Consider the following 22,025-nt stretch of genomic DNA (forward strand, 5'->3'; position numbering starts at 1 on the left):
GTTTCATAAATTTTCAACCGTGATTTGTACGTTAATTTAATCAAAAATAAATAGTGGAGAATTGGAAGCGTACAATCGAAAACAGAGTGTGTTCACGAACGTAAAATAACAATCGTTCTTTCCAATGTAAGGTTTATTATGCGGAAATTAAATTGTTATGGGGCACTTGAATTGGCCAATTATAATGCTGGTAAAGGAAATGAAATCTGTGTGTTTACTTCATACGTCTATGTCCTGTAGGCTAATAAAGACAGATGATTAATGAAAGTCGATGATTAAAAAGGAATAATTAAATGGTAACGCAGGAGAAAACGGGAGAACACCAAGAAAACCCGAAATACGATTATCTTAACCCGAACTGGGATGATCTGAGATCCCTCGCAATAGTGATGAACACTCTGCCACTTAGCAACTATGCTATTATACTCAAAAGACGTCCGTTAGCTTTTGTTCTGCTTTCTTTCGTTTAGTTCCGGAAAACTTCGGGAAACGTCGTTTCAGATATCTACGCTGTACAGTGAGTACTAACACCGTACAGTGTTATTATGCTACATTCACTGACCAACATTTGCTTAATTTATGCCTGACAATTACCAAAAAAAAAAAAAACATTACTCTCAGTGAACACGCAGTACACGTAGGAACTTTATACACCACAAGGCCACGTCGTAAACAACACACAGACATTGAACGGACTCTCGAATTTCTTTCTCCTCTAACAATGACCGTTACAATTAGAAAATAATTTAACAGCATAATTGGATCGAGAAATTACGTTTATGAACATTGAAGGTTGTTTATTTGTTTGAGTCATTTTACATAAAACTTTGTAAGTCACAGTATTTCTATTCCCAAATTTTTGTAAATATTACGTATGTTTATCAAAACTATTACGCAAGCAGCATATTTGTCTATTTGACATCAAGTGTTGTAGGAAAAAGAGAAGATATAGGGACAAACGGTCTTTTGGAATGAATTTAACATTCCAATAATGATCTCCATCTCTGTTTTATTTCTATATTAACGTGAAAGTGGTACAAATCTTCCCAGTAATTAATATTAATCTTCATGCAGCAGAAACATTAACAGGTAGGGAATATAAATTTCTTGATACGGGTTCAATGTCTGAAGAATATATTTCGTCTCTTTTTTTATTATTCAATTGAAATAGGGAGTGGTAAGTTCCGAAGAACTTCCAGTTTCAGCATTACATCTTGTAGAGCAAAAACGGTAAGAGACAGAGGCGGATCTAGGTGAAAACTGGGGGGGGGGAGTCAGAATCCAGACTATGGTAGGTATACCATGACATTACTATAACTTCCAAAAATATATAAATAATAGCTTATAATATTATGCGCCCTCTAGACCCCCCTGGATACGGGCCTGATCTAAGCCCCGCAGCCCCAGGCTAGATCCTCCATTGATAAGAGATAGTAGAAATAATAATTTAAAGATTAATTCAATAAATGAGGAATAAGCAGTACCAATATCCTTATTTCTCTATTGAAACTGTAAGCATTAATCACTATAATTTCACCTATCACTTTAATTTCAACAGATCATTTGTATAGTTTGAGAATCTGCTCCTGATTTACAACGTGGTAATAATGATTCCACACTAGCAAGTTAAGAACGTTTAAATTAACATAATTCTTTCGTTAATTTCAGTGTGGTCTCTGACAATTTAAAGCTATCGCGCTGCCTCCTGCTTATTTCAACTGACTATTTGAAGGGATCTTAAAGAACTTCATTCTGAAACTGTGGCGATGGGTGGCCCTCAGTGACATTGTCCACCGTCCCGCAGCTGCCTCTCCAGACATGTTGTATTATTAAATAGAAGAATTAATACTAACTAACTAACTCTATGGCCTATAGAACCCGAAGGTTCAATGCCGCGTTCACAAAAGCTCTCCACTGACTTCTATCCTTAGCCGATTGGATCCAGTTTCTACTTTATATTCCAATCTCTGCAAGATCCATCTTAATATTGTCCTCCCATCTGCGCCTAGGTCTTCCTAATGGTCTTCCAGTCAAGACTTCGAAAGCGTCTCTACTTTCTTCCATTCTACCTACATGATCCGCCCACCTAAGCCTCCTAGACTTGACGACCCTAACAATGTTGGGTAAACCATATAAATTATGTAGTTCCTCGTTATGAAGTTTCCGCAATTCCCCATTCCCGTTCTTCTTGGGTCCGAATATTCGTCTCAGGATCTTGTTCTCAAATACTTTCAGTCTATGTTCTTCCCTCGGAGTAAGCGACCATGTTTCACAACCATACAGAACAACAGGCATGATTATCGTTTTGGATATTTTAAGTTTCAAATATCTCAACAGAATTCGCGACGACAAGAGATTTTGAACCGAATAATAACAAGAATTCCCTGCTTTTAGTCGACATTTAATTTCTTCGTGAATATGATTTTCCTCTGTTAATATTGATCCTAGATATTTGAAACTATCCACTTTATCAAAAGTATTATTTAATTTTTTAACGTATCCATAATTTGCTGTATTCCGGTCCCAATGCACTTCCATGTATTTAGTTTTCTCTGCATTTACTTCTAAACCCATGTCCCTGCAAGCGTTTAATAAGATCTCTGCATTTCTTTCTATTGTTCTCCTATCATCCCCTATTAAATTTACATCATCAGCACGTGCCATAACCTGGTGAATACCGTTCAACTCTAGACCCTGGTTGCTATCTTTGATTTTCCTTATAGCGTATTCCATAACAAAGTTAAATAATAATGGCGACAACGCATCTCCTTGTTTCAGGCCATTTTCGACGTGAAAGCTCGTGGACAAAAAATTTCCTACCCGGACTTACTTTGGGAACACGCAGCCAAAAACTAATGTGCGTGGAGAAAAAGAGATACACACCGAAGAACCGTATATTCCAGAACCCAACCGAATAGAAGTAGAAACCGCTATAAAGAAGAATTAATACAACACTATTAATTTCCGGGTGGTGCGGTGGCTCAGTGGTAGAGCGTTCACCTCCGGTGTTTGGGGTCCCTGGTTCGATCCCAGCTCGCGCCGTGTATACTTTGTGGTGGACAAACACTATGCTCGTGGGTTTTCTCGGGGTTCACCCGTTTCCTGCTGCTTTCTTCATTCCACCATTTCATTCAATTCTCATAATCACCGTCTCCTTTAGCCTAACCGGCATTACCGTGGGACGTAAAACTCAAAGATTTCATTTCATTTCATGCTATTAATTTCGGTTAACAAAAATAACTGTTTCCCCAGAACTGTCTCCTCTTTCCCCCATAAATTAAAGCATGTGTCACCTTTGTTCTGCACCATCTGCAGTTTGAGTCTATGGCTCTTCGCTTCAAACACCAACACTGGAAGTTCAGGCAGCAGTATGGGTTGGATCACCGCTTTTAAAATAGGTTACATTAGTGAACAGAAAATGTCTAGGATGTTTCCTAACATTGATCAATAGAAACTACCATAAGAATGTTCAAAATATACCTGAGCCTCTGATGTATTCAATGAATATATGAGCACAGAAACAAGTTATAAACAGTGTTAGAATACTTTACATTTACACATTTGTACGTTGTTTCTGCCCATACTCATTGGAAAAATTAGAAATTCAGATATATTTTGAACATCCTTTGAGTTCTTCGTAGCGGTGCATGTGCCTCACATTGAGAACCAGGCTAATCAAACTAATGTATCTAATGTCCTAATAATCGTGTTTTTATTCGTGGTCTTACACCGTCTAATCGTAATTAGTGAGTGATGTATTAAGGATTAGACATCAAATAACTTTTCAGTTGCAGACATCAACTGGAAAAACAAACTCGATTATGAATTAAAGTTTGTTTGAACACTGTGATATGATTTTTTTAAGCGTTTGTTCTCTTTTGCATTACTCCCTCTATATTTCAAATCGCAGAGAGAAAAATGCTGATAGAGCAGAGTGCAAACAACTTGCTCTGGATGCGTCACCATCTGTCAGAGACCATTGATATTTACAGAAGAAGCAAAACGGAATACCGTACCATCATTTCATTAGATTTTTTTCTGTTTGGTTTTCAGGTAAAGAACATGTGTTCTTTCAGAAATAAAACATGAAATAGATCCATATAACTAATGAGGTTTTCCCATCCAGTTTGATTGATATGTACTTAGTTCTTTCATTGTACTCAGCATACATATTTTAAACAAATATTAATTTTGTAAGTTGTTCGAATTAGATTTATATTTTTGCCACTGGAATCAATAAAAATTAATTATTTCAATATCTGATATTTTAGTAGCATTAATTGCGTTAAGTGGTGAATTACATTAATTAAATTGAGATTTATTTATGAATTACAATTCATAGTTGTCTTTTAAATGGAGCAGTGTGGGGAATGGGGCAATTATTTTGGTCACTATACCAGCAATGATATCAGAAGGTATCCTAACCGGCAATTGCCCACTGGCATATCTCCATGCTCAATGCGAAGTACCATTATTTGAGTAGTACTTTTTTTTCAATTTCATGTATTGTAAGTCCTCCCGAGGGAAATGTTGCAAAATTTCAACTTCACTATACTGACAAGGTACATTCTCGAAGTGTTCCCTTGGAATTTATATAAAATTGATTCAAATGCAAAGTTCTCACCACCGCAATGCATATTGCAGTAATTTTAGCGGTCCATACCGGTAATGCATATTTATGGGTTTCTACATACCCGGAATTCAATCATTCACTACTATAACGCTCGGACACAAACCGAGCTTTTAGTTTCTTTAAATGTAACAACATTAATGTGGGTATATGTAAAACAAATTGGATCAAGTACTGCTTCTCTGAGATATATTACCCACCACGCAGCCATCTTGGATCTGCCATATTGGATTCAACTTTCGGTTTTTCAAATGGTAATAGGTGGTAGTGATACATCTAATTCACGTACAATTTTCTCGGAAATTCACTGGTTTAGTGAATTTTTTCAAAGTAAGGAATTAAATAAGAACTGTTGCACGGTGCATAACTTGCCTTAGACTCTACATCACAAACCTCCCGCCGGGGAGGGCGCTGCAGGCGACTAGAGCGAAGCGCAGTGGCCAGTTTCATTATTTTACGAACAAACAATGAATATTTTCTTCACAAATCAATAAAGGACTTCTTCGCAATAAAGGTGTTACTAATTCAAAATTACACACTTTGCGTGCAAATAACTAATTCTAATCAGAAGAAAATAAATTTTATTTTAAATTAAAATACGTTTTTACTCTATTTCATACAAGACATTTGTATTATAGACTAATGTAAAAATAAGAATATAAGGAAACTATTTCGATAAATTCAGCCAATCAAAATTCTTCTTTTAACTCTCCAATTATTGTTTCACATCATTTAGTCACAAGTAACTCAAGCCGCTAGATGGCAGAAATATTTTATCGATATCGTCTATTGCAGGGGTTCTCAACCGAATTCCTATCACGACCCCCAGTTTATCACATCCTCTTGCCGGCGACCCGTTTTATAATTTGTGATTTGTAATAAGTTTGTGCGGGATTTTTAATATACCTATTGAAGAGATCTCATGATATCCATCTATTCCTATAGCAGTAGAATCCATTTCTTCTATCGGGGCGCGGTGGCTCAGTGATAGAGCGTTCACCTCCGGTGCTTGGGGTACCTGCTTCGATCCCAGCTCGCGCCGTGTGGATTTTGTCATGAACAAACACCGTGCTCGTGGGTTTTCTCTGGGTTCTCCCGTTTCCCACTTTCTTCATTCCACCATTTCATACATCTCTCATTATCACCGTCTCCTTTAGCCTAACCGGCAAAAACGTGGATCGTAAAACTTAAAGATTTCATTTTCCGTTTCTTGTATATAGTGGATACAGTAATTTCCCTAAAAGCGAATGGATTAAAACCAAATTTTGTCAGTTCATTCATATTGCAAATACCGAATGCGATCCGTCATACTGTTTCAAAATAGAGGCCGATTGAAAATTTTAAAACTTCATACCTCTCTTAATTTTGGATCATACGATAAAAAAAAATCTATATATATAAAAGAGAACGTACAAAATCCTTTGTCCGCTCATCACGCTAATACGGCTGAACCAATTTCTTTCATTTTTGGGGGGTTATTAGGATTTGGACCCTAGATGGTTTTTATCATATCACTTTAATTTTTAATTACCAGTGTCTTGAGATAATTGACCATTCAAGTGTCCATAACGTACAAATCCTTTGTTATTAGTTCATCATAGGTAAAAATAAACGTATTTATATGCAACCCGCATGACCGTGTCACTCGGCGGGTTAACATAAATGACAGGCGATATACAGCGGAAAATAGCTTGAATCTTCTGTTTAAAATTTTTTAATTGATTTGCTTATTTTTACAGACACTTTTACAATATGCCAGCACCGGGATGACCGCAGCGAAGCGGGGCGGGTTAACATAAATGACAGGCGATATACAGCGGAAAATAGCTTGAATCTTCTGTTTAAAATTTTTTAATTGATTTGCTTATTTTTACAGACACTTTTACAATATGCCAGCACCGGGATGACCGCAGCGAAGCGGGGCGGGTTAACATAAATGACAGGCGATATAATGTTAAGATTTACTGCAATCTTCTATGGTTTTTATCATATCACTTGAAAGCGAAAAAGTAAAAATTATCTAAGTAACAAAGTTTATTGCGTTCCGGGGTGACCGCAGCGAAGCGGGGTGAACGCTGCTAGTTAAAAAATAAAGCGATTTCTAATTTTGGCTTTAAAAAAAACTTGGAAAGTTGTTTAAAAAAGTAAAGTATTTTAAATGACTTGATAAGGTGTGTCATGAATATCGAACTAGACATTGCCGCCATAATTAAATCACAGCATGCTCAGGTGTCTCATTAGCTTTCAATTTTAGTTCTATTTCAATATGCAGATGTTGCATTTGTATTTTTCTGGTATTTCAATGTGCAGTTCTCATTAGTTTCATATTTTACCTCTTTCATTTAAATTGATTTTTAAACCACTCTGCACCTGTTGAAAATGTTTAATACACCTACTTTTTGTTGTTCTTAACAATACCGGTATGTATAAAAATAAAAGTATGCCTATCAGAAAAAATTCAAAATAATATTTAAAAATATTTTCCGATATTAGATTCTAATTATATTTATCTGTTCCGCTTATCTTTGCGACCCCCAGATTGAGAAACCCTGATCTATAGTAAATAAAATTTCTGTTCTACCTTGCTCAAAAATGTATCCCGTTTTAATGCCCATGTATGTACGTATATGTAATTGTTTACAGAGAATATATACTACGTAAGACACAGCATACTGTAATGGATGTTAAAGACCCAAAAACCGCAAACATGTTCATACGCGCTAGTAGTTATAATTTTCGATATTTTGCAAAGCTTTAAGTTACATGACTAAAATTGACAGAAATTATGTAAATTAGGGGATACCTGTATCTGAAAACTGCCTGATAGAAGGTGAAATTTTCGCAAGAAAACTGGTCTTTAAGTAATTTTGAAAGAACTACGCGCATTACCTTAATTTTACCTGCAATGATACAATTGTTTGAGATATTAACAGGACCAATGATTCCCTGAGAGTAGAATTTTTTGGATAATTCACTGTTATTTTGCTATTCTATTGGTAGGCGTATAATTTATACTGACTGAGACAAACTTGCTTGGATATCCCCCTGTTTCCTTTTTATAGGAAAGAACAAAAATGTCTAGAATAACCACTAAAATTATATTTTGTGTATGACTAAATTCGTTTGAATCTTCACTTTCGAAGAGTTCTTTTCTACCTTAGAAATGATCCACCAAGCGTAAAGAAAAATACTGGGTGAAGAAAGGCAGATGAAATAATGTCTCTCTGTTCTGAAGCTATCCGTTGGCGATGCGACGTGTGATCAGAGAGAGACTGCGACGTGAGGAGATAGGCAAACTCCCTGTTGCGCCTTCTGCACACGTCACAACTGTTCTCACCTTCAAATATCAGATATCAACACTCACTCGTATGAAGGACATAGAAACACATTATACTTTAAAATACATGTCATATTTCTCAGTAGAAAGTATACAAGTATAACTCGTCTTTCATTGAATGTTCAAAATCTCATTGATTCGACATGTACTGTTGTATAATTACTAGGTATTTGTGAAGTTTTTACGTCAGAAATATAACTATTCTATGAAAGTAATAACTTTGTCTAGTGGAACAATTTGTCTTTCGTTGATGTTTTAGTAAATGTTATAATAAATTATTTTTAAAAACGTGGTTAATCAAGGTTATCAATATTTATTTTCTTATTTTTCAAATTAACGTTTAATAATAGCCTTGTCCAGTGTACATTTTTTTTTAAAAAAAAAAGGAATATCACTAGTTTAAATTGATTAAGAGGAGTAATCACAGCGAAATTAAAATACTGCTAATTTTACACTAATTTTATGAAATCTTCAAATAGATAAAAAAACAATCGAAATGTGGAACAAGAGTGCGCTAGACAGTGGCGTATTTACGATTTTGTTTCGGGGTGCTTTTCTAACTTTCGGGGTTGCTTTGCCTGGAAATGTGAAAGTTCTGCAACATATTTCATTTACTTTTTATAGTGAGTAAGATTTCGCAGAGATTTAAGCCCGGAAGCTCCCCTTAAATACGCCACTGGCGCTAGACAACATCATTTTGCATCAGGTTCCGTTATTACGAATCACCTAGTAGCTTTCCGTTTGTAGCCATTTAGAAACGCGAAAATAAACGAAACCGAAAGGATAAGTGAGTCGTGATAACGGCATCTAGCGAGCTCTTGTTCCACTTTTTGATTATTTTTTTATCTATTTAAAGATATCACATAATTACTGTAAAATTTGCGGTATTTTAATTTCGCAGTGATGGGAAGCTCCTAGACAGAAAATCAAAATGATGTACAGTATATTATAATAATATTTCATAAATACAAATTAAAGCTTGTCACAGCCTATTAACATGCAAGCATGATCAACAGATCGCATTATTTTCATTAATCGCGTACGTAATACATATACTATTTCTGTGATTGATTATCTTTGAGAAACATCAACACACAAGAGAACTTATTTTATTATTTTATTTTATTTTATTTATTTTATTTTTTGACCAGAAGATCCAATATACGTCAATCAAAATTTTCCTTGTAGGCCTTATATCTGAAGTACTACATATGGTGTAGCCAAATCCAAACTATCTAAATAAAGATAAAAAATGAACGTAAATAAAACGAGTTACCTTGTCACCGTCACTAAAGCTATCTTTGGATTATTTTTTATCTATTTACTAACAAGAATTTTAGGAATGATCAAAACATTAGATCAAAAGATTGCGATCTTGGCCAATAATTATTTTTTGGATCAGGGGCCAAATCATTTTTGAACGGCCCTTAAATCTAGTTTTCTTATTTTTTACGGAATGAATACATCATACTGAGTTAAGTAATAGTTTGGGTTTGGCTACAGTGTGTATAGTTCTCTAGATATAAGGCCTACAAGAAAAATTTTGACTGAAATATATTGGGTCTTTTGATACATTTTTAGACCAGGGGCCACACAATTTTTGAACGGCTTCTAAATCTAGTTTTCTTATTTTCTACGGAATTAGCACATCATACTCAGTTAAGTGATAGTTTGGGTTTGGCTACACTGTATGTAATTCTCCAGATATAAGGCCTACAACAAAATTTTTGGTTGAAATATATTGCAAAATCAAATGAAATCATTAAGTTTTACGTCCCACAATTATGCCGGTTAGGCTAAAGAAGACGGTGATGATGAGAGATGAGTGAAATGCTGGAAGAAGAAAGCGAGAGGAAACGGGAGAACCCCGAGAAAACCCACGAGCACAGTTGAAATATATTGGATATTGGATTAGGGGCTACAAGATTTGTGAACGGCAGCAGCTTGGGGTCAATATGGTAGGTGCCATTCCGGTATTTGCCTGGCGTGAATGAGAAAAATCCAGGAAAACCTCTCTCAGGAATGCTGGCCTGAAAACGCTTTTAACACTTTTTCGACCAAATGCCCCCACCGGGAATCAAACCGGGACCGCTCGCACCGAAGAAAAATTGAAATGAATTATGTTAAACAATATAAAAAAGCATTGTACGGAGCATAACTAGCATTACATAATGCATTTAATATCTCAAGATGAACATTAACTTTCAATAATTTACTTTAATTTGTTTCAGCACTCTTGGACAACATTTAAATTTTAGTCAATAGCTTTAATGAAGCTGTAGTTAAAGTTAGAGAGAACCAAATTATAGCCTCTCGTGCTGAGATATAGAAATTTAAGTACTGATTCAAGTAAACTAAGTTTCCGCGCTACCCCGTTGGTGGTGGTGGTCAGAGGTTTCGAAATTGCAAACTATCGAATGTTGAAGTTGTTTAGCACTCATCGAACTGTGGTTGCGAAAACAGGTGGTTCAAAATGTAGATTGGGTTCTGTAGTGAATTGTTTCTCATTAGCTCTATAGTTCTTTTGCGTTAATTCTTTTCAATATTCGGTCATTTTGGTTTGGTTTCCGTCTACTAATCCTCTTCTCTGATATGTCTTACGCACTGTCGGATCTACGTATAACCTAAGCAGCTCAGGGGCCCACTCTCTTGGGGACTCCAAAAGATTTAAAGAAAAGAAACTGGATCACATTTCCACAAATAAGACAAAAATAAATAAAATAAAATCTACATACAGTGGTAGTGTTCTTCGACGATGTAATTAGTGGAATCTCTGCTGCTAGCCTGCTCCCTAGAATGTCAGTTGACAAAAGACTGCCGGATATATAAAAGGCCCGATTACCTTCAATAGCTTATGGCCTTATCAAGCCTAAGTCAGGCTCTAGTCTTATGTCTTTTTCATATCCCGCCATCACTTTGGGTACTGTTGTTGTCGATGCACTTAGCATACTAGCAGTATTGGCTACACTCGTGCCAACTAACCTAGCACTCAAAATTTCTCTCTGAAAATCGGATGGGTCTACCATTCTGTCCCAGTAGCGTCTGACCTATTTTATACACCAACTCAGTGCTCATCACCCAACCTTTTGTGATTGAGTACACTTTACCGAATATCGATGACATCGCGATACATTTGATTTTTGTTATTACTCATATAACACTGTAAGCCTATAAGTATCTGTTACGTAATGACTCCGTGTAATACTGACCATTGTTGATGCCGCTGTAACAGTGTTGCCAACAACCTCTGAAGAAAATAGACTAGATGGCCTTCACAAATAAGTTTTTTTACGCAGAAAATGGCTAGATTTTGAACTACTAACCTGTAACCCACATTGTAGGTTTTAAACCTCTTTTTTGTGTGTATAATTATAAGTGAGTTATAGTAAAATTTGAAATGTTGAATTTTATTCGCTGAAGACTAACAAGCAACATACATGACTAAATTTCAACAAAATCCATCAACAACTCATCTGATTTGTGAAAGTCAACAGGCATTTATTATCAGCTGAATTGATTAAATCATCATAGATGACCTCGCAGCTAGCTAGCCAGTCGAGGAGCTGGAACTGGATACACCATATTTGGATTGTGGATTGGTTTGGTTGTGTAGACTGCCATTGTCGAAATTTTTAGTAGTATTTCTTTCGGCAGATCATAGTCCTTACAAACACTTATTATTTCTCCATACACCGACATGAATAATCATGATTACATTGCGAGTTTTCAATCTAATTAAATATCCTATTTGTTTCCTTTAATAAACAAAAGGAAATTATCTCTGTGGCTTGAAGAACCGAATAGTTTACTGAATTTATATTAGAAAACTTTCATTCTTGTAATGAAATGCGAAAATGAAAATAATTAAAAAGTAGCGAACGGGGTCGTTACGGGAGCGACATTCAAATTCTTTCTGAGTCCATAAGTATTGTCAAATAATTATAAATCTGTAGGTGGGAAGAGAGAAGAATGAAAAACAAGTGTTTGTTGCGTAATAAGACACTCTCTGTCTAGAGAAATCAATTAATATGATAATATATAATGACAAAGAGGCTAATTTTTAAAAATTACGCTTTATTTTCAAAGAAAATTATTTTTGGAAGTAATTTAACGGCTAATAAAAAAAGCTAAAAATGGCAAAAGCGTTTTATAAAATAACCTATATTTAAGGCTAGAAGCATTTCGTAGATTTGTATGGCTAAATGCCTCTTCAAATACGCTAGATTTAGCCATAAATAGGCTAAATTGGTATCACTGCGCTGGATGCGTTGACCGGTAACACAACTCCGTACGCCAGCTAGAAACCATTACATCAATTCATAGCGCCTCGCGAACTACTAACTATTATAACAGAACAGTATGATAGTAGAGTAGTAGTGTATTAATATTCAATGTTACTAACTCAAAGGGTATCAGTCCCAGTTTCTGTAATTTTTACAAGTGCACCATTGCTGGCTCCTCCTGGTGCTAATAGATGTCGCTAGCGTTCCGGCAACTTGTCGCTTTAATTATAACTTAAAGACTATATCGTTTCAGTTTAATTATTTCAAGATAGATGGTAACAGTAAACATAACCGTGGTTTGCTGTTTAGTATTAGAACAAAAGGAACAGTATACCATATATATTACAATTTAAACAATAATAGTTTCTGTGTGTTTAAGAAAAAGGCAAAACGTTAATAATTGGAGCCTTTAATTAGGTACGATTGTAACCTCTACTTTATAGTGTGCTAAAAGTTCCGTTGCAGCAAGTATATTTGTATGATGTTGCAATTCGATAAATGTAGAATAAATAATAGTAGAATCAGACCATGAAGTATATTACCTATTAATTCATTGGTACTTTGATCAGAAAATTGTGTAATTCAATTCTTTTATATATATATATATATTTATATAGGCCCTATATGTGTGTTTGTTATTTGCCAATTTCTCAGTTTTGAGCTCTCTATTCGATAGAGCATCAAAAACTGAGAAAGTGGTGGAATTTTTTGCGTCACTCATACCGTTCCTGAGATATTGGCCAAAAGAGTTTCGATTTCGGAAGATTTAAGGAGCTATATCTCGGGAACCGTAAGTTATAGAGAGACGATATTAGAGTTGATCAATATCTAAGAGGATGGTAAACGTTTTGGTACCAAATAGTAACCAATGGCCACTGGCCAACTGGCCACCGTTTCCCAGATATTGGCTAAAAAGTTCCGATTTCGGGAGATTTAAGGAGCCATATCTCGGGAACCGTAATACATAGAGAGAGGATACTTTGGGAAGTTTTCAATTTTGAGCCCTCCATTTTGAGCATGTGTCTTCGTAAAACAATATATCGTAGAACGTTTTAACTGAACTCTTATGCAGAACATGTGGAAAAAAAATGAGTACTCAAGCAAATTATCAATCGGCAGATATATTACAAGAATTGTTTAATGAGTATAATAATAAAATATATAGAACAATTGGTATAAAGCCTGTGGATGTTAATAAGAAAATTTAATTCTTTTTACGTTCATTCTGGCAATGGTCTGGGAGCATTTTCTGGTTAGAAGTTGTATTTGCTTTAGGAAAATATACTTCAATTTTCTTAATACAATTCTATGCTATGTTGAACTTAATAATATTTATTTGTGTTTTAATATTTGATCTTGTAACTGTACAAACGGTGGATTATAAACTAAAAGATTACGGATCTGGAGCAAATACAATATTTCCGTTTCGATTTGCTTCTCTTTGTTTTTTGATCACTAAAAATATGTATTTTCCGAAGAGGGAAACGCAATTGAAATGAGCACTTAAATTAATTAGACGGAGAATAAAAATCCTCTTTTCATAGAGTTTTTAATAAATATTTACGTGAGTCTAATTAAAGAATCTAGACTAATAGCTTTTAATGAAATGACAAAGCCAGACTCGCGCAGTTTTGCTGTCGCAATATCAACATTAATGTACAATCAAAAGGATATACGTTCCCATTAGTACATGAAATGACATTTTTAAGAGTTGCGTCCTACGGCGTCGATCCTGGGGGGTCGGAGGGACCCGAGAAGACAATGCTCATGTGGACTCCATGTATTTTTAAGAATACGTATTGTTATATTATTTTTATGAATATACAATACTTGGCATAAATTAAATTCAATTTGACTTAAAATCCTCATGTATTTCTTCTTAGACCTTGTCTGCAACCAAATATATCTAAATGGGACCGCAAAAGTTATAGAAAAATCGGCGCCCTTACTTGCGTCCCACTGTTTGGTGTTTGTCCACCACAAAGCTTACAATGTACGAACTGGGATCAAACCAAGGATTCCATGCAACAGAGGTGAACGCTCTACCAATAACCCACCGCGTCCTCCCGCAATCAAATCACAAAAAAGTATTAGCAGTATTAGCAAATTTAGGATTGTTTCCACTAGCAACAAATCTATTTCTTGTATAACATATGGAAGCTTTACATCGCTATAGATTTACAAACACTTATATCAAGGTATCCCAGCTAGGCTAGTGACTATCGCGTGCGCTTTTTGCGTACGTGATTCCTGAGTAAAGCTCCCAGATATCCTGGTTTAGCTGGGACAGTAACAGATTTACATACTCTGAACATCAACCACAAAATTGTTTTCAAATCCAATATCTTCTTCAAAACATAAGTTAATATCATTCGTGCAACATTTAAAACATCCTGCGTTTAGGCCCTATTAATAATCGATATTCAAATGATAGGAATAATACACTCTCTGTCACTCAGTATCGGCGACTGTTAACCTATTACGTAATTAATTCTAATATTTCCTAAGACTGAGTGTATAACTATCAGAGCCGTAGATAGAGATTTCGGCGCCCAGGGCGAAGTAGAATTCGGCGCCACCCACAATTACCTTCCCAAGCTTTTATTTCTTTCTTTTTTATTTTTTCTTGCTTTCTTTCCTTTTTTTTACATATAAGAGAAGCAGCTTTTGTGTTATGCTACGCTGAATTTTTATTAAGCTATTTGGACAGACCATTGCAACAACCGAAAACGATCATTATGTATTCTTTTACAAATAATAGCTGGTTTCAAAAGATTTATTTTGAACCTTTTCTTAAACTTGACAAAACTATTTTTGGTTGTATACAAATCCACTTGAAGAACAGTTATGGAAATTGACAACTATTTACAGTGTTTCATATTATTGAGAAGAAATGAAATTTCAATACGTTAGAAACTATGTGCTTTTAAAATATTCAAAATCAAGAGGCTCTGGGTTCAATACCCAGTGAGATATTTATTTCCGTTCAAACTTCGACCAAAATGTGGTTCAGACAACACGCAGCATTTGTTAAATGAGTACATGAGAGACTCTTAGAGTAAAGTGAAGGGAAGAGCGGCAAGGGCGCCCATGTTGTGGTTTCCAAGAGGGAGCAAGTATAAGCGACATTTCAAATGTAGTCTCAAATTTTGCGGTAACTATTCTAAAATATTTATTGAGTTTTCGATCTTCCGAAGCACAATTTCCTCTAAAAGAAGGGGGGCGAGCGCCCAACCTTGCACCTCTGATGGGCGCCCTTGAAGAGCGATGCTGTCTATATCAACAGCAATATGTATAGAAGCTTATAAAGTAAATCCATATAATTCTCTTTACAACGTCGTAACGTCAATACGGAACATCTCGAAATAGGAGCATACTTTATTATTATTATTATTATTATTATTATTATTATTATTATTATTATTATTATTATTATTATTATTATTATTATTATTATTATTATTATTATTATTATGGAAATGTATGCAGAAAACTATCTACACAAGTTCTGCTCTTGCTACGATTCCGTAAGTACTTAAACCGCGGACAAGGTAAATTTGTATAAATACCCATTAATTAACCAGCAGAATTTAAAATTTTGTCCAATGATCAATCTGAACGTTCTACTCAATCAAGGTAGTGTACGATTTCCTTCAAAAAAATCAAAATTTAATGAGTTTGTTCCTTTAACTAAAATCAAAGCGAACCATTTGATTTCTTGTTCTCTAACGAATAATACCTTCTAATACTGAACGTTTATCAAATATTTTCTTTTGTTAAGGTACAGATTCACAAGTCTTCCGTAGTATCTAAGGTAGTAATGGTACTATATATATACCGTAAATTCACACTGATTTTAAGTTAATTTTCAAGAATTCGTTGGCAAATTCGTTTCCGTAATATCGATTTGAAAATACATTTTTAACGTAAATACGAAGAGTGCGACTGATAACAAAATAAGTAAATTACTTTTAAAGTATAATAAAAGCTTCCTCCTCTTATTTTGGGTTGTAACAAAACAATTATGTGGTTGCAGAGCATTTGTAATTTATTTGTATAATTTAATGGAGAGCTTTTACAATATAGGGAACATGGCTACCTGGCAAAGCTGCAAGAAGTCTCTGCTTCTATCCCCGGCAGCTCGAGTTTGAACTGAAAAAGATCGTGTCCGTGGATTTTTCTCAAGATTCTTTCCTTTCTTCTCATATTTTCATCGTACCTGACCCGATTTCTCCCACTTTCTCATCCCACCAATTTCTTTTATATTCGGAGGGAGCGGTGGCTCAGTGTTAGAGTGTTCAGCTCCTGTGCTTGGGGTCCTTGGTTCGATCCCAGCTCACGCCGTGTGCACTTTGTGGTGGACAAACACCGTGATCGTGGGTTTTCTCGGAGTTCTCCCCTTTCCTTCCACTTTCCTCGTTCCACCATTTCACTCATCTCTCATCATCACCGTCTCCTTTAGCATAACCGGCATAATTCTGGGACGTAAAACTTAAAGATTTCATTTCATTTCATTTTTCTTTTATATTCATTTATTTTAGTTAATCATCCGTCACCTCATAAACGACATAACTATGGGACGTAAAGCCAAAACTTTTTATTTATTTTTTTCCTTACAATAGTCTCTCAAATAATTAAGAATATTTCGAACACAATTTTTAATTCAGATTATTACTTTAAGCCTATGAATTGTGTATATTTGAAATTAAATCTTTGAATTTTACGTCCCACAACTATGACCTTTAGACTAAGGGAGACAGACTATTAAGGCAAGCGAATGATGATCTAAGAATCCGTGGGATGAGAATGTGGGAAGAAACGGGAGTACCCCGAGAAAACCCACGGACACTATGTTGTTCAACACAAACTTATTTGGTCTGGGATCGAACCAGGGACTCCATACACCAGAGGTAAGCCCCTACCACTGAGCCGCAGTGCCCCCGCGTTGCATATCTGAACAAATATGCAAAAATATGCAGACATGTTTAGTGAAAATTCTGAATTGTTGATGCATGAAGTGATAAACCATGGTCTGTTGATGTGTGATCCTCAAAAGAGCCGGAAGTGCTTCTGACATAATTCATCTACAAAAGAATCCATTTTTTTCTACCTATTGATTGTAACAAGAACAGAACAAGATAATTTTCCGGGGACGCGGTGGTTCAGTGGTAGAGCGTTCACCTTTGGTGCTTTACGTCCTGGGTTCGATCCCAGCCCCCGCCAAGTGGACTTTGTGGTGGACAAACACCGTGCTCGTGAGTTTTCTAGCGGTTTTCCCGTTTCCTCTCACTTTCTTTATTGCACTCATCTCTCATCATCACCGTCTCCTTTAGCCTAACCGGCGTAACCGTGGGACGTAACATTTAAATATTTCATTTCATTTTCAAGATAATTTTCCACACGCAGTTACAATAAGAACCTTTAGCCAACATGTCTTAATCTACAGACGTATTGCTAAGTACAAATTTTGGAAATATTCACAGTAAATTTTCACGGGATTTCAATATAATTTCTTGAAACATTCAAAGAAATCATTGTAAATGATATGTCTTAATTCCATAGATGAACTGACTTAAAAAGAATCTCTAGTAAAGACAGTAAGACAGTAAATGAACAGATGCTGTTAATTGGAGTGGTCACTATTGTATACCCTGTAGTCAAGGGCGTTGATTTCTCTGTAACTCTGGGGGACCCATTCAGATGTGTGTTTGATGGCAGACAAGGGTCTAAGAAGATATATATGAGGATTTTAAGACAAATTGAATTCAAATTATGCGAAATATTTTATATACATAAAAAATACGTATAATAATAAAAATACATATAAAATACGTATTCATAAAAATACATCGGGTTTCAAATTTTGCATTGGGGGCCAGGACCCCAGGATCAGATTCCTTACCTGTACTAATCCAAAAGTGTGGTATATACCCTCTCTTATGTGAGGTATTTAACCTATCTCCGTTTTTAAAGGATCAAGCAAAAAAAATGTTAACCTCAAAACCATTTTTAACCTTAAAGTATTTTGCCTTTTCACCTTAAAAATCCAACCTCAACATATATTTTCATGTTGATATGTAGCATATGTAGTCTCACCATTGAAGTATCCGTAACCACTCAAGATATTAACGGATTGGCTCTATTAACAAACTTGGCCTAGATCTTCACTCTAGCTATCTACTGCAATACTTGACGTTCAAAAATTTGCTTTCGTTCAAAATTTATTTTGTGGAATAACGGTCGGATGTGTGTATCATCTCATAAGGCTTACTAGCATAGTCCAAATAAGCTCTCTGCGGTAGCACAGTGGTAGAGTATTTGCCTCTGCTGCATGGAATCCTTGATTTGATCCCAGCTCGCACCAAGTGAAATTTGTGGTGGATAAACACCATATGTGTTGGTTTTCTCGGGGTGCACCCGTTTTATCCCACTTTTTCCTTCCACCATTTCATTCATTTTCTCATCATTGTTTATCTCATTTAGCCTAGGCGGCATAACATAAAACGTAAAGATTTCATTTCATTTTTAAATAACTTCTGACCAAAATATTTATTATTACAGATCTGTATTATAACTTCCACAGGTATCTTCATCAAATTACCTTAGCAGATTAACAGGCGTCAAATAATGTCCCTCCTTTAGGCAATTTTATATCACCAAAACTTGACAGAGCATTGTCAAAGGGGGGTACGGTGACTCAGGGTTGAGCAGTTACCTCTGGTGCGTAGGGGTCTCTGGTTCGATTCCCGGCCAGGTAAGTTTATAGTGGACAACATCGCGTCCGTAGATTTTCTCATGGCACTCCCATTTCCAACGACATTCTCATTCCACCAATGTTTACATCATCATTTTTCACTTACCTTAATCAACGTCTCCCTTAGCCTTAAGGCCATAGCCGTGGGACGTTAAACTTAAATATTTCATATCATTTTCACAGGATTCTGAGTAAGTGCTTTCTTTGGCCATAGTTTATTAATTTACGGAGTTCCGAAACCAGATTGAGAAGTAATCAGATGTGCTAAATATCTATCATCGTAACTTAGACTGACTATATTTCTCAGAGACAAAAAACGTGACATTGTAATGGCAACACGGGTCATTGAGATTCTTTATGTTCCTAGTTACGTAACCGTTGGCTAACATCATTTCTGACTTCATGTGGAACATAAACATTAAGCTAAAATGTTGGTAAACCAATTTTGTCTCATTACATTTGCGTTTTCTCTGAATAAATCTCTGACGATGCAGACATATACTATCGAACAGTGGGACTCCGTGGATATACAAATTACTTGTATCCGTGTCACCACAGATATATGGATATAGGTTATGTCTTAAAAATTATATCTGACAAAGAAAGTACCTTATTATTACTAATTTGTATAACAGTTTCAAGACAAGACAATGTCTATATTGCTGAAATAGTAACACAGTTTCATTTTTATTAGACACTACTAAAAAAGCGTAAAAAACTGAATTTTTGTTAAAACGATGGAAGCCCTGGAAAAACGTGAAAATGGTACTCAATAGTTCAAAAAGTATGTTATAGTGAGTTAATTCTAATTATAAAATATAGTAAAAAGTAGCTGCTACAAGCAGGAAAAAGATAAATAAAAATACACGCTTCCTTCGTAGCTATATGGCTAGCATTACCCTTTTGATTCAGGAGACCCGAATTCGATTCTTTCGGTTATCTATGTGGTTCCTATACCAACACAAGCTACAAGCCCGAGTTTCTCATAGCCTTGACGCTGAAAGAGGTCATTAAACTCCAAAACATACAACTTATTCAAATTTTTTTAAAAAATTATAAGCTTATTTCTAAGTTTTTTTAAAAAATAAAATCTTTCAAAGTTTTTACTGACTTCTAAGATTTAAAAGTAACAAGTGCAAAATATATTTTCTAATAAAATAATGCCTCTAGTATCATAAAATAAATCTTACCAACATACAATAAAACAAGATACAATAACTGCATAATTATAGGAAAAGTTACTTGCTAACTGTATTGAAACATTTACTTATGTGGAACTTACCAATTGGAATCTTGTCCGCAAGCCCCGATGCTGATATACTGCAAACAAGATACATAAGGATGATGTACTTGCAGCACAATGCTTCGAATCTCGTTGAAGTCATGGCTGTTGTCTTATTAGAAGCACTAGATCATAATAACAGAAACACGCAGACAAAACTTACACTAACACCACCAACTACACTACAGGGAAAAAAACGCACTAGAACACTTTACGTCACAAATAAAGCCATTTAATTTTTGTTATATTTATTATTATTATGATTATTATTATTATTATTTAAAAAATGTGCACAATCAGTAGACAAAACTTCGGAAAAAATTAGCGCGTTTTGTTTGTTATTTCTCACGCACTTAATATTGGGTTGAATCTTTATTCTAAAATGGAAAAGAAGAAAAAGGAAAATAATGTAGTCTGTATGTACCGGCCGAGTCACAAACGAAACCGACTATATGTTGGTTGTGGAATCCTGTGGAAAAGCTGCAGCCAGACTCTCAGGATCCCGCCTTCAACAGGAGATGCGAGCCCGTGCGCATGAGGGATGCCAGAGAGTCAAACGGGGATAGAGGGGAGGAGATGGAAAGGCTCACAGAACTGGGATTCAAAGCTGGAGCAAGGGACGAACGGGGAAAATTGTTGGGAAACTGCGAGAACGGAGGGACGCAAGGGGAAACAGAACCATGCCCAGCATCACTCACGCACACGTACACACATTTATACATAAATATACACACATACACACATGGCCACGAGTACCACACCCCATCACTGTAACAAAACTCATCCCAGCGTTACACAGTGGAACCAACCGTTACGATAAAGTGACCGCGACGCTTGCTTGTACTTTCAGCTCCAAGAGACTGAATTTCTAACTACGACGCGTTACGAGCACATTAAAACTATTTGCTTTTCTAGAAATATCTGGAGATATTTTAATGTTTGTACAAGTTCCTCTTGAGATGCAAACTATAAAATTATTCTGTTACAAGTTTTATATTATGTAATAGATGTTTAGATGCTTTAGAGAACTTAAGAGTTTCTCTGAAAACATACGACAAGAGATTACTTGTAAATAGTAACCCAAGGAGTATTAAGTCAACGGGCAATTAGAGAACACAATATGATGAATGCTCTTTCATCATATAGTCGAACAGGTTCTTTTTCTTCCATATGTTCCTTCACCTCCTTCCAGACCCGCAGCCAGCCGAAAAATGTAGGGGGCCCAGTAGAAGTTAGGGAGGCTATCCAACCTTATTATAGTTCATTTGCAAGCCTACCGTGAAAATTTTAGAGGGTTATTAAAAACTTTAAGGGGCCGCCCCTGTGCCCCCATGGATAAGGGACTTCCCCCTTCCATTATTTACAGTCTACGTTACTAACACCATGAAGTGAACAAACATATCTCATGTTTCTCTTTATAAACGAGTGTGTTTAGTTTCATATTGTAAACTACTGTACATCTACAAATTACAAGGGTTAAATCAGTGATGATTCCAGAGGATGGCCTAGGAGAAATTTCTCCTCGGAGCTTTGAATTACCCCATGGGCCATATCTGAAATCAGGACCACTCAATCCCTGCAAAAGCTCCAATGAAACCTTCTCAAATTTTCTTCCCCCCCCCCAAAAAAAACTTCTCTCTAAATTTACAATTGTTTCTTCTAAATTTACAATTGTTTCCAAAAATATGTTTCTCTCCATCAAATTTATCATTCTGCAGTTTGATTGTATCATTTTCAAT

General features: G+C 35.6%; 1 protein-coding gene across 3 annotated transcripts in view; it reads right to left on the reverse strand.

The window, feature by feature from the left end:
• The window catches only part of LOC145662247 (glutamate receptor 1-like), a 1,126,308-nt gene extending 1,105,515 nt beyond the window's left edge, over positions 1 to 20,793 (reverse strand). For all 3 annotated transcript variants that reach the window (XM_081727625.1, XM_081727624.1, XM_081727626.1), the window contains exon 1: positions 20,287 to 20,793. In XM_081727625.1, the coding sequence (XP_081583751.1) occupies positions 20,287 to 20,389 (103 nt within the window). In that variant the 5' untranslated portion in view covers positions 20,390 to 20,793. The remainder of the gene's footprint in view (positions 1 to 20,286) is intronic.
• Positions 20,794 to 22,025: the final 1,232 nt, after the last annotated feature.

The sequence above is a fragment of the Thermobia domestica genome, chromosome 10, assembly GCF_964235325.1.
Source record: "Thermobia domestica chromosome 10, izTheDome1.hap1.1, whole genome shotgun sequence".
Lineage (NCBI taxonomy): Eukaryota > Metazoa > Arthropoda > Insecta > Zygentoma > Lepismatidae > Thermobia > Thermobia domestica.